The sequence below is a fragment of the Myotis daubentonii genome, chromosome 8, assembly GCF_963259705.1.
Source record: "Myotis daubentonii chromosome 8, mMyoDau2.1, whole genome shotgun sequence".
Lineage (NCBI taxonomy): Eukaryota > Metazoa > Chordata > Mammalia > Chiroptera > Vespertilionidae > Myotis > Myotis daubentonii.
This window is the reverse complement of record NC_081847.1, coordinates 19342951-19368199: the sequence shown is the minus strand read 5'-3', so window position 1 is coordinate 19368199 and position 25249 is coordinate 19342951. Positions and strand designations below refer to the sequence as shown.

Genomic DNA, 25249 nt, shown 5'->3' with positions numbered 1-25249 from the left:
AAGAAAACGGTCTGAGTGCAAATAGTTTACTTAGACAAGATGCCAGAAAAGGTCAGTAGAGTGAGGAGGTGAGATAGGAAGGGCAAGGCAGCCAAAAAGGGGTGTTTTACCAGGTAAGTTACCACTGGGAGCACTGGGAGCTGAGGCCCAGTGGGGATCTCTGGAGGCCGGTGCAGAACAGCAGGTAAGAGATAGCTGGGGACATATCCAGCAACTCACATCCATCACTGGCTAAGGCTGCTCCAGGGCATTCATTTCCCAACACTTCCCATGACACGGAGCAGCTCTTGCTGCCTGTAGAAAGCAGGGAGGCAGGGCTGCCGCTATTGCAGTTAGAGGGAGGCCAGAGCTCACTGCAGAGGTCAGCCCACAGGGTCATGGCCACAGGTCAGCTACACGGAGTTAACCACGCAGCCTTGTAGGAAGGAGAGTCCATCATTGTCATGTTTTTCTGTTTTGGTTTTTTTGTTGTTGTTATTTGTCCTTACCCGAGGACTGACTTTTAGAGTGGAAGGGAGAGAAACATCGATATGCGAGAGATACACCAATTGGTTGCATCCCGCACTCACCCAGACCAGGTCCAGGAATCAAGCCTGTAACAGAGGTAGGGGCCCTTGACCAGAATCAAATCCGGGACCCTTCAGTCCTCAGGCCGATGCTCTATCCATTGAACCAAATCCACTAGGGCTGTCATTTGCATTTTAAAGATAAAAAAGCTCAGAGAGGTTAGGCTACTTGTCCATGATCTTACAGCTCCAGGATTTGATTTTTCCAGTTCATCAAGGCCCCCCCAAAGTCAAGCCTTTAAGAAGCTGCTGGGTTAGGGGGCAGAGAAGAGCATTACATGAGAGGAGGCCCCTGAATGCCTCTATTAATTGGCTCAGAAGAAGAGTTAAAACATATATATTGCATTTTCTGAGCTGAAACAATTTACAGGCTGTAGTTTAGTCAAGACATATCTATGTAAAATCTCTCTGTGAACTGTAGTGTACTAGTTCCCAACACCCTACCCAACACACACACATACTTTTGCCTCCTCCTCTACACATGTCTGGCTCACTAAGAACTGTCTAGAAACCAACCCATCTCCCACTTGATTCTGGAGCAATGCACACAAAAGTAACCCAGTCTAGCAGTCTCACTTTTCAGGCACGAGTGCCCTGGACTGCCTGGGAGAAGAGCATCGGAAGGGCTGTGGTTACCTTTTTGTACCTGTCCTTTGCTGCACTGATATCGTCCTGCAGAAACTGGGCCTCAATCTGAAGGTGCAGATTACGCAGTAAGGCTTCATCAGCTTCCTGCAATGAGAGAGCATCACACATCTGACTCTGTGGGGCACAGAGATGGGTGTGGAATTGGCCAGGTGCGTGTACCCACAGACCCCTTGGAGTTTTACTACAACGCAGATTGTTGTTCGTGGGTCTGGGAGGGGTCTACGATTCTGCATTTCTAGCAAGGCATTGGGTTAGCCCAGTGGTCGGCAAACTCATTCGTCAACAGAGCCAAATATCAACAGTACAACGATGGAAATTTCTTTTGAGAGCCAAATTTTTTAAACTTAAACTATATAGGTAGGTACATTGTTATTAACTCAATTAGGGTACTCCTAAGGCTTAGGAAGAGCCACACTCAAGGGGCCAAAGAGCCGCATGTGGCTCACGAGCCGCAGTTTGCCGACCATGGGGTTAGCCCATTGGACCTGGTCTGGAATAGCAGTTCTCAATGGGAGTGATTTTCACCCTCAAGGGGACATTTGGCAATGTCTGAAGACATTTTATTGTCGCCACTTGGGTGGTGGGATGTTACTACTGGCATCTAGTGGGTAGAGGCCAGGGATGCTGCTAAATATCCTGCAATACACAGTACAGCCCCACACAACAATCATCTAGTCCAAAATGGCATTAGTGCCAGGGCTGAAAAACCTTGATCCAGACAGATCAAGGACACTGTTAGGGTATATTTACCAACCAACAACCTTAAAATTTAAGTTACACCTATATTTGTCCTATTTCTCATCATCAGTGAGTTAAGTTTCTAAGACTAAGAAATAGTTTTCGCTTAATACTGAAACCTTCAAGTTAACCATTTCTCCCAAGGTCTGTTGCTCACCTCCCTGAGGCTACGTATCCCTAATGCAGCATGCATTTTACAATGACTGCTGTGGTGAGTGGCATTCATTCCTTTAAAGTTGGAAACAGCATTTATGACAGGAGGTTGGATGTTCTCACCAAACTTTTTGAGAATTCACCGATTTTTCTCTCATTGATCTTGTTTAAATGAACCAACTAGGTTGAAGAGCTGTTTGGGCTCTTACTGAGATAGTGCCATGACAACTGGAATTGACTTAAACATTTCAGTTGTCCAGTGCAACATTACAGGTGAACATTACCTGGACTCCTCAAGACATCTCTGCCGTGCACGCCTGCCAATACGTGGGGCCTCGCTAAGTGAATTTTTACTGACTTATTAATGACTTGTTAAAAAAGCATGATGCATGTCAGCAATGGGCTCTCATTAATAAAGGAAGATGTGTGGTTTGGCTAAAATATTTAAGACACTCTCCACTCTTGCATGAACAGGGTTAAGAGAGACAGGTATGTGGACTGGTTAAGACAGTGGTCGGCAAACTCATTAGTCAACAGGGCCAAATATCAACAGTACAACGATTGAAATTTCTTTTGAGAGCCAAATTTTTTAAACTTAAACTATATAGGTAGGTACATTGTTATTAACTTAATTAGGGTACTCCTAAGGCTTAGGAAGAGCCACACTCAAGGGGCCAAAGAGCCGCATGTGGCTCACTAGCCGCAGTTTGCCGACCACAGGGTTAAGATATTCTGAGACACTCCCACCGTTGCACTAATGGGCTTAGGTTCTGGGAAGGCCTCTGGTCTGCTCTCTTAGGAAAGACACCTGGTTCCTTAATTGTTCCTGTGAAAGACCACTGGAGAAGGAAGATATGAGAATGTCTGGTGCTGACAATAAGGATACCAGGATTCTGACTCTGTTGGATTACCTGCCTTGAATGAATTTTTCATGCAAAGTGTTGCCTTAGTTCCTAAAACATCAGAGAGCCGGGACTTCATGGAACCTAGAAAACAGGTTGTATGAACTTTTGGGGGTCTGCAGCAAAATAAATGTTACTAAGAAATATATGTCAACAATAAAAAATAAACTTTTTAAAAAAGAAAGAAAGAAATAGACTGGCCAGCATTGATGGTTGAGCATCAATCTATGAACCAGGAGGTCGTGGTTTGATTCCTGGTCAGGGCACATGCTGGGTTGCAAGCTCAGTCCCCAGTAGGAGCCATGCAGGAGGCAGCTGATCAATGATTGTCTCTCATCATTGGATGTTTCTACCTCTCTCCCTCTCCCTTCCTCTCTGAAATCAATAAAAAATTTTTTTTTAAAAAAAGAAAAGAAATATATGCCTTGTGTGAATCTGGTCTGAAATGTCGCAAGATTGTAGGGGAGTGGCCAACCCTCAACCAACTCAAACTTCTGAAGCTATTTTATCTACAAAAAACCCCAACCTTTTAGTTTATCTTAAAGAACTAAAGAGTTCTACAAGATCAGATCAGTTAATTAACAATCATTAGCAATGTTTCTTAAAGCATTCCTTTTTGCATAGACTTATGCAATTAAAAATTAAGTTATTCTAATACAGCAAGCCTCAGGCATAATTTTAAAGTCTTTCTAGTAGCCCCATTACATAAAATAAAAATAAAGGGGTAAAAGTAATTTTAACATTTTCTTTCACCAAATATACTCCAGATATTGTCATTTCATCATGTAACCAATATTTTTTAAAGTTATTAATGATAGTTTACATGCTTCCCCTTAGGCTAGGTCTTTGAAACCTGGTGTATATTTTATACTTATAACACACTGCAATTTGAATCATCTGCATTTCAGCTGCTCCCAGCCATGCCTAGCCAGTGACTCCCAGGCTGGACGACAGAGCTCACCAGAATTAATCTTAGGCACCGTAGAGCATCTCATTCTTCCTCAGTGAGTCCTCCTGGTTTCTGCTCCAAGGTGAATCCCCTAGTCTCTCTATACACTAATTTCCTCATACCTAGTTCTTTCCTCTGAAGACTCTGAAATCCCTTCCTTTGTATCAGGAAGACCAACCGTGGGTGATGAGACAGAAGGAAGGAAGGACCACAGACCCGAGCCTTTCTGTGGCAAGTATAGGCAGGAGTAGGGTTTTTGGGTCTATGGCTCATTCTCCACCTCCCAAGGACAACCAGGGAATCTGTCTCCCAGGAGACAGACACAAAGCCAGTGTCTCTGGGTAAAGATGGCCGATTCACACTTGATATTGGTGCCCCACCCATCTCCCCTGGTGTGGGGAGGCATGGGACTTGGTTGGAAAGTCTGTAAGGAGGATCTCTGAAAGGTCGGAGGCCTATAGGGGACCTTGCTGAAGGCAGCAGCCCCTGCCTTGACTTTTTCAAACAAGTCTGACCCCCCCGGGGTGTTCTACTAGAATCTTTATGTTTAGACTTCAAAACGTCCTTGTATGAAAGACACTACAGATGCAGGTGCTTTCTCAAGGACACTTACCGTGCTGATTGTATCTAGAGGTTAATTTTAGTTCAAGCTGTGGTTACAATAAAAGCCTAAGGAGGCAGGTGAACAGGGCTGTTTGCTTCTAAAGCAAAACAGTCCCTTAGCCTCTCTTTCACAGAAATGTGTGTCAGAGTAATTTATTCATCCATCACTCAGGGTCTGCCAGTCAGCCAGCCCTGGCACCCTGGGTGCCAGGTCACACAGATATGCTGAGCACACTGATGGTGTCCTGTATCTCTATGGACTGGAGGCACAGTCCAGAAGTGTGGGTGTTAGCACCCCAGGAGCGACTGTGGGCCACTGAGGGACAGGAGAAAATGAATGAGTCCCTCAGCTGGCCCACCCCCCATAGCAACAGTTCAGAGGTGAGTTCCTCAGTCTCAGAGGGTGAAATGAGAACTCAGCACTCAACTCTTGAGAAGCAGAGAGAAGCCCAAGACAGATTCTAGTCCCCTTGTCTTCTATTAACTTTCATTAACTAGCTGCATGACCCACTGGATCAGCCTGGCCTCAGCCTTCCCTCTGTGGGGCAGACTAGTTTCCAAGCTGCATCTGGCAGAGCCCTCAGGTTCCATGGAGTTGCTTGAAAGGGCTCTGAGGGAGGAGGGCTGCTAGGTGGATGGGGTGCCTGTCCCACCATCATGTCCTTAAAAGAGATCTCTGCTTTGGCTCCATACATTGGCTTCTCTTGAATATTTTGTTTAAAGGATGTGGCGTTAAAAAGTTTGAGAATTGCTGGCCAACATGGCTTAGTGGTTGAGTGTCGACATATGAACCAGGAGGTCATGGTTCAATTGCCAGTCAGAGCACATGTCCAGGTTGGGACTCCATCCCCAGTAGGGGGCATGCAGGAGGCAGCCAGTCAATGATTCTCTCTCATCATTAATGTTTCTATCTCTCCCTCTCCCTTCCTCTCTGAAATCAATAAAAATATAAATAAATAAATAAATAAATAAATAGTTTGAGAATCAATGACTTCTAGGGTTCCTTCTATTTCTAAAATTGAGTGTTTGGTCCCTTTATTAGCAATAGCACATAGTCCTTGAAACCCAACTTCTAGTTCTTCAGCTCCAGCAATTGTGTATCAATTATGGATGAATTTTTGGTCTAAATTAAGATGTTTGAGAACTCTGCCCCAGCCCAACCTCAACAGTCATTCTTCCCCTACCTCCCTCTTAGGATCATGCCAAAACCACCACTCTTAGGTCCCTTCAGCCAGCCCTTTAAAATGCCCAGCCAACATTTGTCCATAAAGGAGAGATTAATCAGGTGCTTCACAAGCACGCTCTCCCCTTGGAAGACAATCACCTGATACACTGCCCCAGGAAACTCCCAAAGGTGAGGAGGTGCCACTGGAATATGCAGTTGCTGGCATGTTGAGAATTTGTTTGGAAGTGTTTTCTTTTGTTTGTACCGGAACTCAGAAATGTGTAGACGCTTGTGTTTTTATTGTGCTTTGGATACTGTCAGCTGCACTTTCCAAAGCTCCTCCAGCAGAAACGTCGAGATGTTTCCGAACAGAGACTCTGGGTCAATAATCTAGTTTTGGGAAGCATTCCAACCCTGATATGGTATGTGCTTCAGATCTAGGTCAGTGGTTCTCAAAGTGTGGTCCCTGGACCACGCCACCTGAGAAATAATTAGAAATGTTAAATATCTGGCAGATCCCACACCTACTGGGTGAGAAGGCCTCGGCTCTGGGCCCAGGAATCTGCATTTTAACATGAACTCCAGGTGCTGCCAATGCACACAGATGTTTCAGAGCCACTCACTGATCTGGGCCACTTCTGAGAAAGGCACTGGAAGAATAACTAGAATCTGATGAATCCTTGAAAAATCAGCCTTGCCAACCCCCTCAGAGAAGGTCATTAAAAATCCTGCTGTGTCTATACCAAGCACCAAATCCAACCTCTGAGCAGCCTAATTCACACACACACACACACACACACACACACACACACACACACACACACAAAACTGCTAAAGAATGAGCATTCAAGTTCGTTAAGATTTCTAGTTAATTAGGTTTACAAAACAAAAAATACCTACTTTGATTCTGGATGTCAAAAAAAATTCCAAAAATTTTTCGGTCACTTTCCTTCCTGGTGCTCAGACTGGCCTGGAGAGAGGGGCTGGGCATGTTGACAACTCTCCATCCTCTCTCTTCCCACTGCCTCATTTCCTGACTCTGCCCTCTCCCCTCCACATTCCTCCTCACTCCTCCTCTTCCCTAAACTCCCATTTTCCATGGCCACACCCAGGGATGAATCCCTTTACCGAAACAAAAGGAAATGGGCGTTGAGACTGAGTTGATAGCCAAAACCTTATTGATCTAATATGTGTACACATTCAAAGATTTGTCAACCAAAATCATGGATATGACCAGCCAACAGGATGTGAATTATACTCTTCCATTTCATCTCCTTCTTCCCACTTGACGATCTTAATGGACAGAGAACCTGAAGGTCCAGCCTTCACCTGCCAGGTTCTCTCAAGATCCTGTATCCTGTGGTAGAGGAGTGTGTGTTTGGGCGTGTGAGTTCACACAAAGATTTAGTTGAAATTACGAAGTCAAGGAGTAGAGTGACAGCAAAAGAAATAGGTGAATCTTGAAATACCACAAAGAGGAGTGTGGGTAACAGTCATCGCAGCCATTTAGTTCAGTCCTGTCATTAATCTACTCAAACCCAAGGATGTGCTCAGCTCACCTTGTTAAGCCGCTGAAGCGTTTCTTTTAGCAGCACTTGACATTCACATTCATTCTCATACCTGCAAATTGCACACATAAGTAAAAGTTGAGCAGCTTCTATGATTCCACAGAGTTGATCACACAATCAGCATTACCTTTAATCCGATATGAGTATTATGCCCTCTCTTTTAGATGAGGTCCCTAATTTTAAAGCAGAAGTTGATGCCGCCTCTCCAAGCCCACTGCTTCCCAACCTCTTTCACATCCTGCCACACACAGGAAGTGCTGACATGGGCATCGCACCTGGGCTAACTGGGGGCAGTAAATGGCAACAGAGTCTTCCCGTCTGGAGGCTCAATTCCAATTCCCCAGCACATCACTCCCTGCCACCAAGGATGAAAGAATGATACCTCAGCACACCTGGACTCCAACAGTGGCACAGAGCCTGGAAATCTACCCTGCCTGACAACACCATTGACCTGACCTTGTGTAGATTTCCTACACTCTGGTATTTACCAACATGTGTCGGTGTCTCTGGATTATGCCATTTAACCCTCACAAAACCCTGAAAGAAAGACATATTCTTACCACTAAAGGGTTCCCCAGAATGTGCCATTCTGGCATGTGAATTATTTTGAGCAAAAGGCAATCAAGACCCTGTGGGCACACAGGAAACTTTTACCTCATCCTTAAAGAATTTAAATGAGGGGCCTTCCACAAAATAAGAGTTGTCACCAGAAATAACATTTTATGGTCTATCTATAGGGCAGGGCAATCCTTGTGGCATCATCCCTGACACCAAAGACCTACTCTGAGCCAGTGAGCAGGACAGGCTGGATGGGCCAGAGGGTGACCCTGGCAGGAAGGTGAGTGGGTGCATAAACACCCCAGCTCTTTCCCTCAGCTGGGACAAGTGAGGTGTGTCCTCCACCCCACAGGTTAGTCCCAGTTGCCATGGTGGGGACTTGCTGAATAATGCACTCTGTGTTAGCTGCCTTCCCTTCCTGCCTTTCCTCACTCCCCAACCTGTGCTCCCTGAGGTCACCTCCCAAATAAGCTACCTGCCCTCAAGCCCCTGTCTCAGGCTCCAGCTCCTAGGAGACTCCAAACTAAGAAAGGCATGAAATCTAATTAAAACACGGTTGCACAAGTGTTACATTTCACGCCAAGACGTCACATTTAGCAGTTTCTTTTGTGTGTGGCTGTAATGGAGTCAGAAATTATTTTTTAATGGTTAATTAACTTTGAGAATAAAACTATTAACAAAAATCTAATTTTCTCATTGCTTTTTCCTGCTAAAAACATCTTAAGAATTTCTATAGCTTAAAAACAGGTTGGATAAACAACATATTAATGTGACTTTCATGCTATAGAAAAGTCTAGATATTATATTAAAGACAAGTATCTTCATTATAAAAATTCATGACAAGAATTCAAGATATATTTATATATATTCATATAAGTAGAATTCATAAAATGAAAATACACTGGCTTTAATTATCCAATTGTTTTATACAACTGTTTTGGTTTTTAGCAGTTTGGATAATTGACTATGTTCACCATTGTATTTTGATGGTTTCATTTGTTTTTATTTCATTTTATTATATTTAGTCTTTGTTTGACATGTGAAAGAACTGATTTTGAAATTATTCAACTATCCAAATAAAAAATATGCCTAACAAGGCTGCATATTCCTTCGCATGCCTGCATCATTTTTATCTGCTTTGGCTAACCATCAAGTCCCCTCTGGAATGTGAAACCAAACTTGGTATGTGTATACGCATGCATGTGGATGGCTATGATTTTTATAATAATTTTAAACACCCACTACCCCAGCCAGAATATCAAAACTTCTCCAACAGGGCAATGAGAGGGAATAAATTAAGGGAATTATTAAAGAAATCACAGAATCTGAAGGAACTGCTCCATGATGCAGACATAACCAGAACCAAGTGAACTCAGGAAAACTCAATATGATCATTTGTTCACTGAGGGCTCAAGGGAGTCACAGTAGACTGTGGTCAAGGGGATCCTGCTGGCCCATGGAGCTGGGTGTCTGAACCAGCGTACACTTCTCTTTGCTCTAGAGAACATGATCTTCATTTGAATGAGGTCTAGGTCTTATCACTGGGCCTCACTCCATAGGAGTCCAAGAGTAACTTCTCCCCAGGACAATGTTCTAGAAAGCATATGGACTCAGGGCAAGAAAACCTGAGTTCAAGTCCTGCCACCCAAGGACCCTCTCCAAGCCTCTGGATCAAAATTTAAAAAAAACAAAACCACAAACAAAACAAAAAAACAGAAGGACTGCCTGTCTGGCGTGGCTCAGTGGTTGAGCATTGACCTATGAACCAGGAGTCACAGTTTGATTCCTGGTCAGGGCACATGTCCATATTAAGGGCTCGACCCCCCAGTAGGGGACATGCAGGAGGCAGCCAATCCATAATTCTCTCTCATCATTGATGTCTGTCTCTCTCTCTCTCTCTCTCTCTCTCTCTCTCTCTCTCTCTCTCTGCCTTCCTCTCTGAAACCAATGAAAAAAATTTTAAAAAACCAGAACTGATTGAAATGAAATCAATTATTTGATCTAACAAATATGCTCAGTACACAGCAGTGAATAACCTACCCAACACTCAGACTGAGAATGTGGAACTTGAAAGGTGAACATGGTGGATGATGCCCACAGATAGGCTAAACAGCCATCTCAGACAGTGATTACAGAAAATTGAATTTATTTAAGGAACAGAGTGGGGGGTCGTATATCCAAAAGGAAGGGCTGCACAGCACCAAGCCAAGGGGACACTGGGTCGATGAGGGCAGCACCCAGGAGCGGGAGTTTCCCTTATGTGGGAAGCTTTTGTTGTCAGTGGGTCGGGGGCTGAGCTGGTGAGCTCATAATGGGGTGGGATGCAGGTGTATGATCAGGTGCCTTCAGGACCGTTTCCATCCCTTGTATGGTCTGACTCCTGGTGTCCAATGAGCTTTTCCTGGTTTTTTGTTCTCCTCTGGTGGGAAGTGTGCAAGTGTCTATTAAGGATTGTATTGCCCTATAGGCCTAACATTTCCCTCCCCTTTCTATTTGTTAATAATTACTTTTAATTGGGGCAAAGTTCTCTATCTTCTGTCAGTCATTCTAAGGAAGCAAGACCCCCTGGTGCTTGAATAATGCATAAGGGATATATGAATAGTTACCCCACATATCAGAAACCAACCAGCCGGCAGCTTAGTATGTCCATTACTATGAGGGAAGGTGAACTTATCAAAACAATTTATACTGTCGTCAGATACTGAAAGACAATAACTAGAACACCTAGTAAAAGTCAGACATTCGCCCCAGTGTCATTAGCTTGTTTGTGTGTGCTTGTGTCCTCTTTTTCCTTGTGCAAGCAGAAAACTTCTACTCTTCACCCCTTTCTTAAATAAATGGTAATAACACACTATTCTTGTTCTTTTACAATTGCATTGTATCCCATTGTATGAACGAAGCACAACTGTGTAACCTGTCTCCCATTATTAATCAGCATGTAGGTTGGTTCCAGACTTTTGCCACTGCAGATCCCACGGCAGTGAATATCCTGGTAGGCGTGCCCCTTGACACCTGCTGGGCTATCGTAGTAAATTCCTTGATGGAAATGACTCTGCTGAGTCTAAGAGCAGACGCATTTAAAACTTGGAAAGATGTCGACAAATTGCTGAGTATCCTTTTCTTTTGAATAGCTCATGTTAACACATTGTTCAGGCTGTCGGAAGGTGGAATCATGACCGGGACCAGAGCTTCTGAAACTTCAGTGTTTAACTTCTTTCACTACGAACCACTTGGGGGGGGGGGGGGTCTTGTTAAAATGCAGTTTCTGATTCTAGGAGCTCTGGGGTGAGTCCAAGAGTCTCCCTTTATAACAAGCTCCTAGGTGACGCCAATGCTGCTGGTCCATGGGCCACACCGACTAGCAAGACCCTGGAAGGCACACATTGAAAAGATTTCCAGGTGTTGGCTGTGATGCAGTGAAAACCATTAGGCTCAGCATGTCCATCACTTCAATCCAGTCCCAGGGCAGCAATTCACTAGCTGAGTGACCTTGCTCCAAATCCCTACATTTTCTGAGGCCCAGTCTCCTCATCTGTTAAATAGGTGCAGACAAATACAATCTATAACTGGCTGTGAGGATTAAATAACATTAATGCATTTCAAAAATACTGTGGTCAGTCAGCAAAAGAAAGCCAGACACAAGAGCCATCTGTAATATTCCGTTTTTGTGAAATTCTAGAACAGGCAAAATTAATCTATGGTGATAGAAATAAAAACCTCTGGGTTTTTTGTTGGGGGGGGGGCGCGAATGATAACTGAAGATTGACTTGAAAAGGGTAGAAGGGGAATTTCTAAGGTAGAGGAAATATTTTGCTTGTTTTGATAGCAACATAGGTATATACATTTGTCAAAACTCACCGAACTGTGTCCTTAAAATCTGTGCATGTTGTTATATGGAAATTATACCTAAATTTACTTTTAAAACACCTTAAAAGTAAATTATACCATTTCATGTAAACTGTGAAGTACCATCAAAAGAGAAGCTAGTCTTATCTTAGGGAAATGGACCATGTGCACCAGCTGCCCCCCGTCGCCCCCCACACACACAGACACTGTGGTCATGAGGACCGGGACACCAGAGATGGCCCTCCAACCTGGATAGCACTTGCTCTCAGATCCCTGCCGCAGGTGCCGCCCCCCGCCCTGCCTCAGTTTCCCCCCACGACCAAAGCTTACTTGCTCCGGTACTCGTCGAGCGCGCGCTGCGCCTCTGCGCCCCGGCGCTCCAGCCGGGCGCGCTCAGCCTCCAGGTCCCGGGCGCGCTGGCGATTGCCTTCGACCTGGCGGAGGAGGGCGTCCTCGGGGCCGGCCAGCTCGCCCAGGCGCTGAAACGCATCCAGCTGCCGCCGGAGGACGCCGTGGCGCTGCTCGAGCGCGCGAGCCCGCTGGACCTGGGCGGCCACGCGCTCGCCGAGGCCCTGCAGCGCCGCCAGGTTGGGCGCGGCGGCCGGGTCCGAGGCCAGGCGGCCCGGCGCCTCCTCCTCGGCGCGCTCGTACCGCTCCTGGCGGGTCTGGAAGACGTAGCTGCGCGGGTACATGGCTCCTCCGCCGGAGAGCGCGGGCAAAGCCGGCTCCAGGGGGCTCCTCGCGGAGCCAGAAGCCCGTTAAATAAACAGCGGAGGCCTCTGGCACGCTTCTGGGACGTTCCAGAGCTGATCAGCTGTCGTGATCCACACGGTGCCCAGCCTCAGGGAGAATAAAAGAGCAGCAGGCATGCTTTTGTGAGCTGGATTAACGAACCATACAGCTCCCGGGCTTGCGAGGTTAAGTTGGGCAGTGAGGTTTTTGTTCCGTGATTGTTCAAGTCCGTCGCTGTAGGACTGAATGGAAGGTCAGGGGGACAAGAGGAGCGTGACCTTCTTTTGACTGGTTGCACTGGAATTGTGAAGGAAGCCCAAGGAAGCGTTGGACTAGCTCAAGAGCCCAAGGACCCCTAGCTTTGTCTATGTCTCTTAGAGTCAAGCTTCAATTATAGAACTTTAAACAATACTATGCATAGTATTGTTTAAAGTGGTCGGCGAACTCATTAGTCAACAGAGCCAAATATCAACAGTACAACGATGGAAATTTCTTTTGAGAGCCAAATTTTTTAAACTTAAATTATATAGGTAGGTACATTGTTATTAACTTAATTAGGGTACTCCTAAGGCTTAGGAAGAGCCACACTCAAGGGGCCAAAGAGCCGAATGTGGCTCGAGAGCCGCAGCTTGCCGACCACTTAAATTAAGCAATTCTTTTTCGTAATGACAGTATACCTTGGTGTTTAGGAAGGCTCCTTATGATAGAAATTCTTAACCATGGATGCAAAATAAAATGCTACGACTCAAGCCTGGCTGGCGGGGCTCCGTAGTTGAGCTTTGACCCATGAACCAGGACGCCTTGGAGGCTTCCCTGGTCAAGGCACATGCCTGGGTTGCGGGCTCAGTCCCCCGTGTGAGGCATGCAGGTGAAAGGCGCACCGCCCGCCTCTCCGGGCGGTGCGGGGGGAGGAGTCTGACCGCCTGGCTCTGAAATCCCTCCGCGCCCGCCGTAGGGCCTGGCCTCCCCGGAGCGGTCGAGTCTCCGGACCGGCTGCGCGGTGGCCGGCGGCGGGCCGAGGGGTGGGGGCCTGGCGGCGACCGACCACAGGGGAGGTCATGGGGGCGGAAGGCCTCACCGCCTCGCTCTTTCCTCCCTTCCCCCGTGGTCGGCTCCCCGCTTGCCCGCGCTGAGGCCGAGGGTCCATGCGGCCCTCGGAGCCCGGTCGGGGGGGACCAGGGCCTGCGTGGGCCGACCGCCGGGCCCCATGTGAGGGGCCATCCTGCCTTGTGGCGAGTTCGAGCGGCAGCAGCAGGAGCCAGACAAGGACTGCGCCCTCCATCTTGCCTTGGGGTCTCCATCTTGGGACAGGACCATGTGCACCCTCCATCTTGCCTTGGGTCCTCCATTTTGGGATGGGGCCATGTGCTTCCTCACGGGAAGAAGCCGCTGCTAGCCACACCCAGGATTTCTCTGAATTAACCAATGGTGATCAAGGGAAGTGCACGCCATCACTATGACCACATCCTGTACCGACTCGCGCCTGGCCAATCAGCCGGGCCCACAGTGCCCTCTCCTGCCCTCACTCCACCCCCCTTTAAAACCCCCTGTCCCATCAGGCCTCTCTCTCTCTGCCACTGGACTTTCCGCTGTGTCGGTGGGTCTGGTGAACGGGGAGCGCAGGCCGGCTTGCATAATAAAGGACTCTTTGCTTTTGCATCGGACTGACTGGCTCCCTGGGGGTCTTGGGAACTTTGAAATCTGGGCACAACACAGGAGGCAGCTGATCAATGAGCCTCTCTCATCACTGATGTTTCTATCTCTCTCTCCCTCTCCCTTCCTCCCTAAAATCAATCAATAAACATATATATATATATATATTTTTTTTTTTTTTTAATTCCACGACTCGGTAAATTGTGAGGTGTGGCATTGCCGAACGTTCTTACCTGTGCACATTTGTGAAGAATCTACTCTTTGTACAAAAACTTAGGAAACAAATGCACAGTTATTATGATGTCACCCTTGCTCTCCTGGATTCTGACATCCTTTCTGGAGTAGGAAAACAAATAGAGCTCCATCAAGACATTTGCATAATAGATTATTTGAACTAAAGAAAAAAAATCCTTACAGCCTCAGATTTAATAAATTGGCATACTCTCAATGAAATATTATAAAAGAACTTTTGGCTACCATGTTTCATTTTAATTTGTATTATGGAATTAACAAAGCTACCCTTTCACAAATTTAAAAGCAAATTGTGGGTATTGAAATAAATAATAGAATTTGATGAAAAATTTACTAAATATAAATATTTTGTCATATCTCCAATTTTTAAAATCATTATCAAAAGGCTATTTTTGTAAAAATAAGGATTAGTAGCACCATCTGATTAACAACTGTATAGATTATGTATAATTATACTATAAACTCATGGTTATCAAAGATCAAGAAAATTACACATTTCTTTGTTGTGTTTATTAGGTTTATTATTGCTCCAAAAAGACTGCAACTTAATAGATTCAGTCTAGAATGAAGCTATGTAAGGTCCCAAGTTGTGTTGGTGGTGTGGTTATTGTTTTATTATATTTTCTTAAGCCATTACAAATAAATGTTATGATCAAATCAAAGAGAGCCATATGAGGATATATGCAGGTATACAAATACCATGCTGATGGCATGGTAAATTGGTTTCAAGTATCCTAGAGAGCAAACCAACATAGAACAAAGGTTATAAAATCATTCATGCCCTATGATATCATGTATCCGGCAGGTATCACTACAGAACAAACTGACCCCAAAACTAAATGGCATAGAAAAAGTATTTATCACTACATTCCCAGGTCTGCAGGTCGGCTGGAGCCACTCTGCTCCAAAATGTCTCTCATCCTCTTAGGGGCAAAAGGACAAGAGCATGCCCAGGCACACAAGCTCTTTCCAAACCTTTGTTTGCATCATGGCCACTAACATCTCATTGGTCAAAGCAGATCACATGGCTACAGCCAAAGCAAGGAGGCAGGGAATAGGCATGGCAAGGGGGTGGGTGTGTAACTCCTTCACACTGAAGAATGGGGACCAGAAACTCAGTCGACCACACATAGTAATCCCATTTGAGAATAAATATATCCCAGAAACATAACAAAAGAAAAAATATAATTTCAATTTATTCCAGTAGAACAAACACTTAGAAAATATCTATTCACACAGTATAGTCTCTTAGAGAGATCAATATTGAACAAGGTCAAGTCCCAACCTTCAAGATGCGGGAGGACAAATTCCTACCCAACTAATGAAGACACTGTCAACATAAGAAACATCTAAACCTATAGAGAATTGTAATGAGTTTATTTGAGCCAAACAGATAATGTGTCAGGGAACAAGATCTCAAATGCTCAGGGAATAACAGTTTTGCAGCTTCTTTTATGCATTCAAAATTAAGAAGGGAATGTAGGGACGATTGGAGAAAGTGAGACAGGGATTGGATTACAGGGTAGTTAAGATATGTGCTCTCTTAGGGGTTAATAACCCCTTGGAGGGACGTTACTTCCGGTATGTCAAAGATGAGCTAACCTGTATACATAAGAACAATGGACAGGTCTGGGTAATGACAACCCACAATGACCTGCCCAATTAGGAATCAGATCAGATCACCCTGTGAGATTGCTTTCCATAAAGCCTGTTCCTTTTTATTTACAAAATTCGTGCACATTAAAAGGGAATTAATTAGAGAAAATATTTTAATATTTCTATTTTCCCTTTCTCTATAATAGAAGTGTCAGAGATGAAAGAAAATTAGTAAAATGTATATGAAAATCTCCCTCCTGTCAGAGTCTGGGGTGTGCCGTGGGACCCAGAGTCAAGTCCCCGCCCACCTGCATGTGCCTTGAAATTGTGGGAGACCCAGACCCGGCCAGCCCCACCTCCGTCAAACCCCACAGGGTGGGGAGCGCAGCCTCAGGTCCCCTGTCAAGCCCTGCTGGGCCAGGGGCATGGCCTAGGTCCCCCAGCCTGGCCTCAGGTCTCCCAGCCTGGGCATGAGAGCGAGAGGGTGTGAGGGCATGATGACTATTTGCATATTAGCTTTTTATTATATAGGAGGATTTACTTTACACCAACACACACACACACACACAAACACACACAAAACTGAGATACCAGTAAGTTCTAAAATAGAGAGCTTTACAAAACCATGGACATAGACAATAGGTCAGTGAAGGCCTGGGGAGGGGGTAAGAGTGGGGAGGACGGGATCAATGGGGAGAAAAAAGGGGACATCTGTAATACTTTCAACAATAAAGTTAAATATAAAAACAAAACAAGAAAGAAGCCTCAGTGAGTAGTGTGTAGCTCGGTAGAGAAGTTAGAATTCCAGACACAGCAGCATAAACAGGGTGAGAGAGCACCTGGGGTGAGGTGCAGTGGAATGAGCCAGGTGTTCCTAGAAAATGGTGAGGATGATTTGAGGTGGGAATGGCAAGTAGGGAGGGCTGTGTTTCCCACTAGTTGTAGTGGATTGAATAGGGGTGTTATCTCTGCTTCTTCCCCTAAACCAGTGGTTCTCAACCTTCTGACCCTTTAAATACAGTTCCTCATGTTGTGACCCAACCATAAAATTATTTTCGTTGCTACTTCATAACTGTAATGTTGCTACTGTTATGAATCGGAATGTCAGTATCTGATATGCAGGATGGTCTTAAGCGACCCCTGTGAAAGGGTCTTTCGACCGCCAAAGGGGTCGCGACCCACAGGTTGAGAACCACTGCCCTACACCCTGTGGGGCCAAATGCTGAACCTGATCAGCTCAAGGGAGGCCTGCATGGCAGCCTTATAAACTGAGAGACCTAAAGTAACCACATAGGATGGTTTGAAACGAAAACTTTCTAACAAACAGCAGTTCATGGCGGGTAGACAAGTCTTAGGCTGGTATCTTCCCTGACAACTGAGCCTATTGTCTTTTTGCATCTACGATAACATACCTTTGGAATGTCAGGGTAATTTTATTTTTTCTGGACCCCCTCACTGTACCAGGGCAGAGACCACAACACCCCTCATTGTTATTGTTATCATGTTAATTGTTAACCGCTAACTATTCTATACCCACAAATGTAAAAGAAGTATGTGTCTATTCGGTTTACTTTTTATCCAATCCCAGAGATTGCCCTGCTTTGCCTTCTCCCACCTCCTTAATCTATCACCAATGGATTTCATGTAACCCCTGAAGTGTCCTCCTTGGATTGTAATGTATAAAATAAGTTGTAAAACTGCCACTCTCTGGAGCATTTTCTCAATCCGTTGAGATTTTGCTTCCCAACAATTGTCATAAGTTTGGCTCAAATAAACTCATAAAAATTTGAATGTTTCTTACATTGACAATCCCACCAGAAAATGGTAGCAACAAAACTTTTTCTCAATTAAAACTCCACCAAAAAAAGAAGAAAAGATGCTAGGCAAAATCGTTTCTAGTGCTTGACGTGACCAATGCCATCCTAAGAAGCAAGTTGCTCTCAGTGACCTGGGAGGAGTGGACACATATCACCTGAAAGGAAGCAGGCCCCGTTAAGCTGTTTACCGCTCTGCAATATATCCACATCCCACTTGGTTGTAAGCCACTTGTGTTCCTGGAGGCCGTATATATCAAACCTCATCCGCGTTCTGGTGTGGAGATTCACTGTGTTGCTGCCGCCCAAGACTCTGATTCTGTCCTAAGTTCCCTTGATAAACTCTGACTCCAGAGTTGTCAGCCTTTTTCTTCAGTCTCTTTACCTGTCCTCCTCAGGAAACTTTCCCAACAAAAGATCACAGTGCACAAGATATGTCAACAAATTTTGAAAGGCTGAGTAGAGATAGATTAGTGGCTACTGACTTAGCAGCGTGGACAAAGCTGAAACCTAAGAGCCTGCAGAGAGGAATGGGCAAGAAAAACAAGCTGGTTCATGAGAGAGAATCTCAGAAAAGCTTAGGAATTGGATGTACCAATCATGTCAGAAGGTGGGGTGACAGGGAGAGCTGAAAATCCAGAGGGTTGTCTGAGAATCTGCCTAAGAATCAGTTAGAATTTCATCTCCTACTGCATTCTTACATAGCCAGGCACTAAATCCAACCTTCGTCATGACCAGAGACCTCCTTCCTGCTTGTTACAGGTCGAATTGTGTCCTTCAAAATTCATATGTTGAAGCTCTCACCCCTAATACCTCAGAATGTGACTGTATTTGGAATAGAGCCTTTAAAGAGGTAATTAAGGTAAATGAGATCAAAGAGGTGGGTCCTAAAGTAATATAACTGGTGTCCTTATAAGAAAAGATTATGACACTGGCAGGTACAGAGGGAAGGCCATGTGAAAACACAGGGAGAAGGCAGACATCTACACTCCAGGGAAAGAGGCCTCAGAAAAAATCAGCCTTGCTGACACCATGATCTCAGACTACGAGCTTCCAGAATTATGAGAAAATAAATTTCTATTGTTTAACCCACCCCATCTGTGATACTTTGTTATGGCAGCCCCAGCAACTTAATACACTGCTCCAACATTGTGATTCTGCGTGATCTTTTATAGCCCATCTTTCCCTAGGACACACTAATGTCTGCCACAAGGGGGCCACGCTGTCCTAAGAGTGAACACCCTGGCTGGCGGTCCCAGGTGATTGCAGAGAGCAGAGAGGGCAGATGGATGCCCAGATGCACAGCCTGGAGCCTTTCCAGCAAACTGGGTCAACTCAGAGGCAAGTCAGCCTAGAAATGCTGATTTCAAGTAAGGTGGCCAGGAACCCTGAAGTCAAAGGGCAGACACCGGCCTCCCGCTCCCTGTTCCCTTAAACTGGCCTCTGCATCAGGCCCCGGGCCTAAAGACATGTTATAAAGCACCATCAGCTGGCCTCTAAGCGATGAGTCAGCGTGAAGGGTGGCAACAAATGGAGAAACACGCTCAGAAGAAGGCTCTGTCTCACACACACAGTTGGCTCTGAAGACCTTCTGGAAAGTGAAGCTCATAGACTCAGAAATCTTCAAAGGCTGGAGGGTTCTAAGTGCCCAACCTACTTTTCTCAGAGTCTAATACAATAGCGGATGCAAGTATCAACAAACCCAATTTGTCTGAAGACAGATGTGCTTCTGGTACTCTTTGATTGATGGGCCCTACAAAAGGCAAGACAACTAAAGGCAATACATGATCCTGGATAGGATTTTAGACCAGAAAAAAAAATTATAAAGAAACATTATTGTGATGCTGGGTGAAATTTAAATATGGAATATAGATTAGATAGCCATATTGTGTTAAAACTCCTGATTTTGATAATTGTACTATGTCATATTCTTAGGAAATACACACTAGTTTAAGAAATAATGAGGCACAATGTTCAGTTTACTCTCAATAGTTCAGAAAATAAATAATCCTATATAATAAAAGCCTAATATGCAAATTGATCAAATGGCGAATGACCAGTGGAATGACCCATCGCTATGATGCACACTGACCACCAGGGGGCAGATGCTCAACGCAGGAGCTGCCCTCAGCTCACAGGCCCCAGGCCAGCCAAAGGAGGCAACTGGTGGCTGCCGGCGCTGCCCCCCAATTGCCCTGCCAGTTGCCTCCTGCAGAGGGAGGCAACCAGCGGCAGCCCCCCAATTGCCCCGCCAGTCGCCTTCAAGGCGGCTGCCAGCAGGGCTCCCCAATAGCCCCGCTGGTTGCCCTGCAGAGGGAGGTGACTGTCAGCAGTGGTGGGGGGCAGGGACAGCAAGCAGGTGGCACCAGGTCAGTCAAAGCGGTTGCCAGCAGGGGCCCCCCAATCACCCCACCAGTCACCCCACAGATTGGCCCTGATCGCTGGCCAGGCCTAGGGACCCTACCCATGCAAGAATTTTGTGCACTGGGCCTCTAGTAGAATAATAAAGCAAATGGAGTAAAATGAAAATAATTGGTAGATTTGGGTAAAGGGTATATGGCAGTCTCTGTATTCTTCCAGCAACTTTTCTGTAAGTTTGAAATTATAACATAACAAACCCCTATGGAAAAATTGTGCTGAGAATCGATATTTCTTAGTGATAGCAAGAAAATGCAAAAATGATCCTTTGATTTAACAGATGGCATTTGATCTTGGCAAACAGGATTCCATTGATGATACTGGTAGGAGTTTAACATCACTAATAATGAAAGGATTTTGAGAAGAACCTGGACTCCCTTAATACCAGTGGGGCAGAACCTTGGAATGTTGTGGAGACATTATCACATGTACTCACTCATCATCACTCTGGTTATGCATGAAAAGTGGCCATACCCATGCCCTCAGGGAGGCAAAAATGAGTCACTATCCCAGCAGGCGCCACCCTTGGGACTGAGTTAGGAGAAGTCTCTTTCACAGTTATAATTTCCTGTGGATTTAAATCTAGCCATGTTATTCATATTTCTGTTACATACTTCTTTTTAAGATTTCTTTAAAGAGATGTACTACTACTCTCAAGTTGGGTCAGTCTACATCTGAACCACAGCCCCTTTTCTTCTGGGAAAAGATTATCAAGTGGTTTGATGTATCATCCAGCCATAAATGGCCAACTGGTATGCCAACATTGCCCTAAGAAAAGGATATCCTAGATCCTGCTTTGTACCACTTAGGCATTTCTAACAGAAATACTCATTTATAGATTTAAAAATATATCTGAATATATATATATTATATCCACTGTTTTTATAGGTCCATATCTACTTTCCTATGGATATCAAGAGGAACCGATTAAACTATTTCACAAGAGATGGTCTATCTCCTAAAAATTACCAACTTTTAGCTTTGACCTGAAATTGGGAGGGACAATATCCTAAGCTATTTTATCAGTTATTTTCAGATTCTGTACACAGTTTTGAAGTACAGTAAGGGATACTAAAACTGTACATTTTAAACCCTGGCCTTCAACCCTCAGACCTAAAATCCATGTAAAGTTTTCTAATGAAATTTCCAATAAGAACTGGTTTGCAGAAGATTAGCATTGCTTGAAAGGCACAGTGGTCTGCTCCAGATTTGAAGAACTACCTATTCCAACCATCAGACTTATTATTTGGACAAGGACTATACGTGATGTGAATACTATTACCCCACAATTTCACCTTCTATCACCTGCTTATGGTTGAGGCCTACTGACTCCCAGTCCTTCACTTATTTAAAATTTTTGTCATTTGGATTTCCCTCTCACCCAACAGACACCATCCTGTTCTTCACTTGCCTGTGTTCCTCAATTTGGATACCAACATCTCCATTACCCCTTTGCACTTTTCATTCAACTGGTCCTGCATATTAATGTATGAAAATGGATGTCTATTGAGGTCTTCAGTTCTACAGACTCAAGCTCCTCATTGGCTTAGCTAAGGCTCTACCTCCCTGTTATCCTAGCAGACCTGCCCATATGATTATTCTGACTAGACTACACATCTTTGAGGGCAGGGTTGAGATCAATGCTGTTCATTCCCCAACAGCCATTCTCTGCCAGAGGATCACCCAAGAGAACCATCTTCCATCCTTCCCTAGGCTGCCTGAACCCTAAAAGGCTGGTCCTCTCAGATTGCATACCTGCCTCCCTGGCTTCCTGTAGGGCTGGGGTGGGGAACCTTTTTTCTGCCAAAGGCCATTTGGATATTTATAACATCATTTGCAGGCCATACAAAATTATCAACTTAAAAATTAGCTGCTATATTTGATCAAACATTTCATAAACTCACCCCTAATGCCTTGGCAGGACCAGGCCAAATGATTTTCCAGGCCTCATATGGCCCACAGGCCGACCCAGACATTCCCCACCCCTGCTGTAGGGTTTGGTAAATGGGAGTCACTGGCAGGTCAGAGAGCCATCCCTTGTGCTTCCTTCTCCCTCCGGGCATAATCACCACTCCAGGCTCCATCCTTTGCTCCTTTAGGCTTAGGGAGAGAAACAGCTTCTTGATATTGCTAATACCTGGAGCTTCATCATACTCTGTTGATTTCCTTGATCCTGCTCACAACTCTGGATGTTGTCCCTTCATTCAATTTTTCTCAGTTAAAGCTTTTATTTATGCCATTTATTTCCTGCTGGATACGGAAAAACCCTGACAGATACAATATCTCATTTATCAACTAGTAAAGTTCAGACCCAACGTAGGTACCTAATAAAGTGAATTAAAGAATAGATGAGCCTTGCTGGTGCGGCTCAGTGGTTGAGCATCAATCTATGAACCAGGGGGTCACGGTTCTATTCCCAATCAGGGCACAGGCCCGGGTTGCGGGCTCGATCACCAGTGTGGGACATGCAGGAGGCAGCAAATTGATGATGTTTCTCATCATTGATGTTTCTATCTCTCTCCCTTTCCCTTCCTCTCTGAAATCTCTGAGAGAGAGAGAGAGAGAGAGAGAGAGAGAGAGAGAGAGAGAGAACATAAATGAATCTTAGACCGAAATTTGAAATGAATGAGTGTTTAAATGTTGGGAACCTCATGTTGAAACTTTTAAATGGGGAGGCTAAATGGTACTTGGCCAAAGATAGACCATGAAGCACATTAATAGCTGAACTGAAGGCCTGGCCCTCTTACCCCACATTGGCTGACTGGACTGTTTCAAAAGGCCTGGTCAAATTTCGTAGCAGCCCTAAATTGAAATTTACTCTGCTCTCCATTGTGATGACTAGGTTTATGTTGTCTTTCATCACTGGAGGAAATATATAGGGACAGAACAAAAATATATTCATTTAGAAAGGAAACAATGCACCAGTCAGCAGAATGACTGTAGTTACAAGACACACTAAAAGGAAAAACGGGTTCCCTGGAAAAGAGCTTTTTATTTTCAGGAGATGAAAAAAACAAGAAATGTCCTCAAGTGATAGATTATGAAGACACTTTCCTCAGAGGCTGTGGCTTTTCAGATATAAACCTAAAACAAAATTCATGACAACGGGTGGCATCCAAGTTTGATTCTGGCTGTGTATTTTGTTCTGTGGTCAGCCTTTGCAGAACCTAGCAGTTTAAACTCAAGCCGCAGAGCTCCGAGTGGCCCCTGTCTCTCAATTGCCTTTGGACTGTCCTCAATGACCCTAGTTGTATGACTTAGTATCTGCAAGGACAACAATTAAACAGGATATTGTGGACCAAGTTCTCCCAGGACACATTATGTTTTCAAGGTAACCTGAGTTTTTGGGTAACATTGGATCTGAAAGCGCCATTTGCCAGGATTTGCTACATGATGTCCTAGTCACCTTGAAGAACAGATCCAGGGCATCACAGAGCCAACAAGCCCGTGTTCTCAAGCCTGCATTTAGGGCACTAATTGGCAGAGTCACCTGCAAGTTGTTGTAGAGCTGCCTCTTAAAAGCTCATAAGAACCAATTGTTAAATTTTCAGGAATTTTGGGAGCTGACTGACACCACATTCATAGCTTGGGGTGGGAGTATTTACACCACAGGAATTGACAAACACTATAAATCAGGACATTTCTCCCCCCTTGGAAGTCAGTTAATATTTACTGGCATCACATTACCTATGAAATAATATAGATTCATCTCTCCAGAAATTGCTTAAAAGACATTTTTTGATGTCCTTTTGGTCTCTGCAAGCTCAAAGAAAAGAATCAGTCTTCCCAAGTATATTATTTAAAATGGTATCCTAAATTTAAATGTTCTGTTTTTTTAAAAAAAATTAGACTAGAATTAGAGTATCAGCCTGAGAAAACAGTTTATTTTTATTTCAAGTTGGCTCAAGAAGTTTCTGAAAATTAATTTATGATAATTTGCCTTATAAAGTTAAGATGCCTTCCAAAATTTTATGGGGGCCACTTCAAAAACTAGGGAAGTCAGCCAGTAAATTAAAGTGTATGACTATAAAGAGAGAAAACTTTATCTCAAAAATAGTTTAGGCCCAGATGGAAGAATTGGTCTCTATTTCTTTTTTCATTTTCTTTTTAAATCTTCACCAGAGGATATGTTTAGAGAAAGGGGGAGGAGCAAGGGAGAGGAAGAGGGAGCAGAGGAGAGAGGGAGAGAGAGAGAAACATTGATGTGAAAGAAACATTGATCAGTTGTTTCCCATACGTATCCTGGCGAGGGATCAAACCCACAACCTAGGTACCTAGGTATGTGCTCTGATCAGGAATCGAACCCACAACCCTTTGGTGTACAGGATGACTCTCTGACCAACTGAGCCACCTAGCCAGGGCTTGGTCTCTATTTCAGTGGAAAGGAAGATAGCAATCCCTAGCTAATCTCAAGATATTTTTTTCCCTGAAATAATGGCTGATTATTGGCTCTGTTGTTTTTGGCCAAGTCTTCTACCAGAACAAAAATTTTTCAAATGCAATGACCTAACTTGGGAAACAACTTTATAACATTTTTGTGGAACCATGAAACATTTGTTTTACTCTCTCTGAAGACCAGCAGTGGGACTAGGAGGAGAGCATAATATTTTGCCTCACAGCAAAGAAAAAACTTGATGAAGTCGGCAGCTGGAAGGACTATCTCAGTTCAAAGAAGGGTCATCCAGAGCTCATGAAATGTTGTCTTCCAAACCAGCAATGACCATGCCTCACACAACATCACAAGCTAAAATCCTGGATCTATTCGGCTGGTTACTAGGGAGTAAATGGTGACCCTTATTTACCAGACAATAAATTGTAAGCTAAGCAGCTAGTTTTGACAAAAACAATGGGAATGGTGGTTAGCTGCAAAAACAGACTTACATTATAGAAGAGCCAGGAGAAAATGTCTTGACGTGGTTGGAAAAAAGAAAAGCTTCTTGCAGAGACTCAGGTTTCAGTTGGATGAGGGCAGACAATCCAAGTTAGGCAGCACTATTAGTGCTGATAGTTGCAAAAAAAAAAAAATTAGCAAAATGCCCTCACGAAGCCTATTACATATGTACCACTGAAGATATTTGAAATAACCTG

The 25249-nt window shown here is 44.5% G+C and overlaps 1 protein-coding gene across 2 annotated transcripts in view; it reads right to left on the bottom strand.

Annotated features, from left to right (window-relative positions):
• Nucleotides 1-12588, bottom strand: part of BFSP1 (beaded filament structural protein 1) — a 31125-nt gene extending 18537 nt beyond the window's left edge. The window contains exons 1-3 of one of the 2 annotated variants that reach the window (XM_059705482.1): nucleotides 12027-12585; nucleotides 7284-7344; nucleotides 1203-1298 (exon numbers count right to left, since the gene is read on the bottom strand). In XM_059705482.1, coding sequence (XP_059561465.1) covers nucleotides 1203-1298; nucleotides 7284-7344; nucleotides 12027-12388 — 519 coding nt within the window. In that variant the 5' untranslated portion in view covers nucleotides 12389-12585. Of the gene's footprint in view, nucleotides 1-1202; nucleotides 1299-7283; nucleotides 7345-12026 lie in introns of both variants that reach the window. The other variant, XM_059705484.1, reaches the window with a different exon arrangement.
• Nucleotides 12589-25249: the final 12661 nt, after the last annotated feature.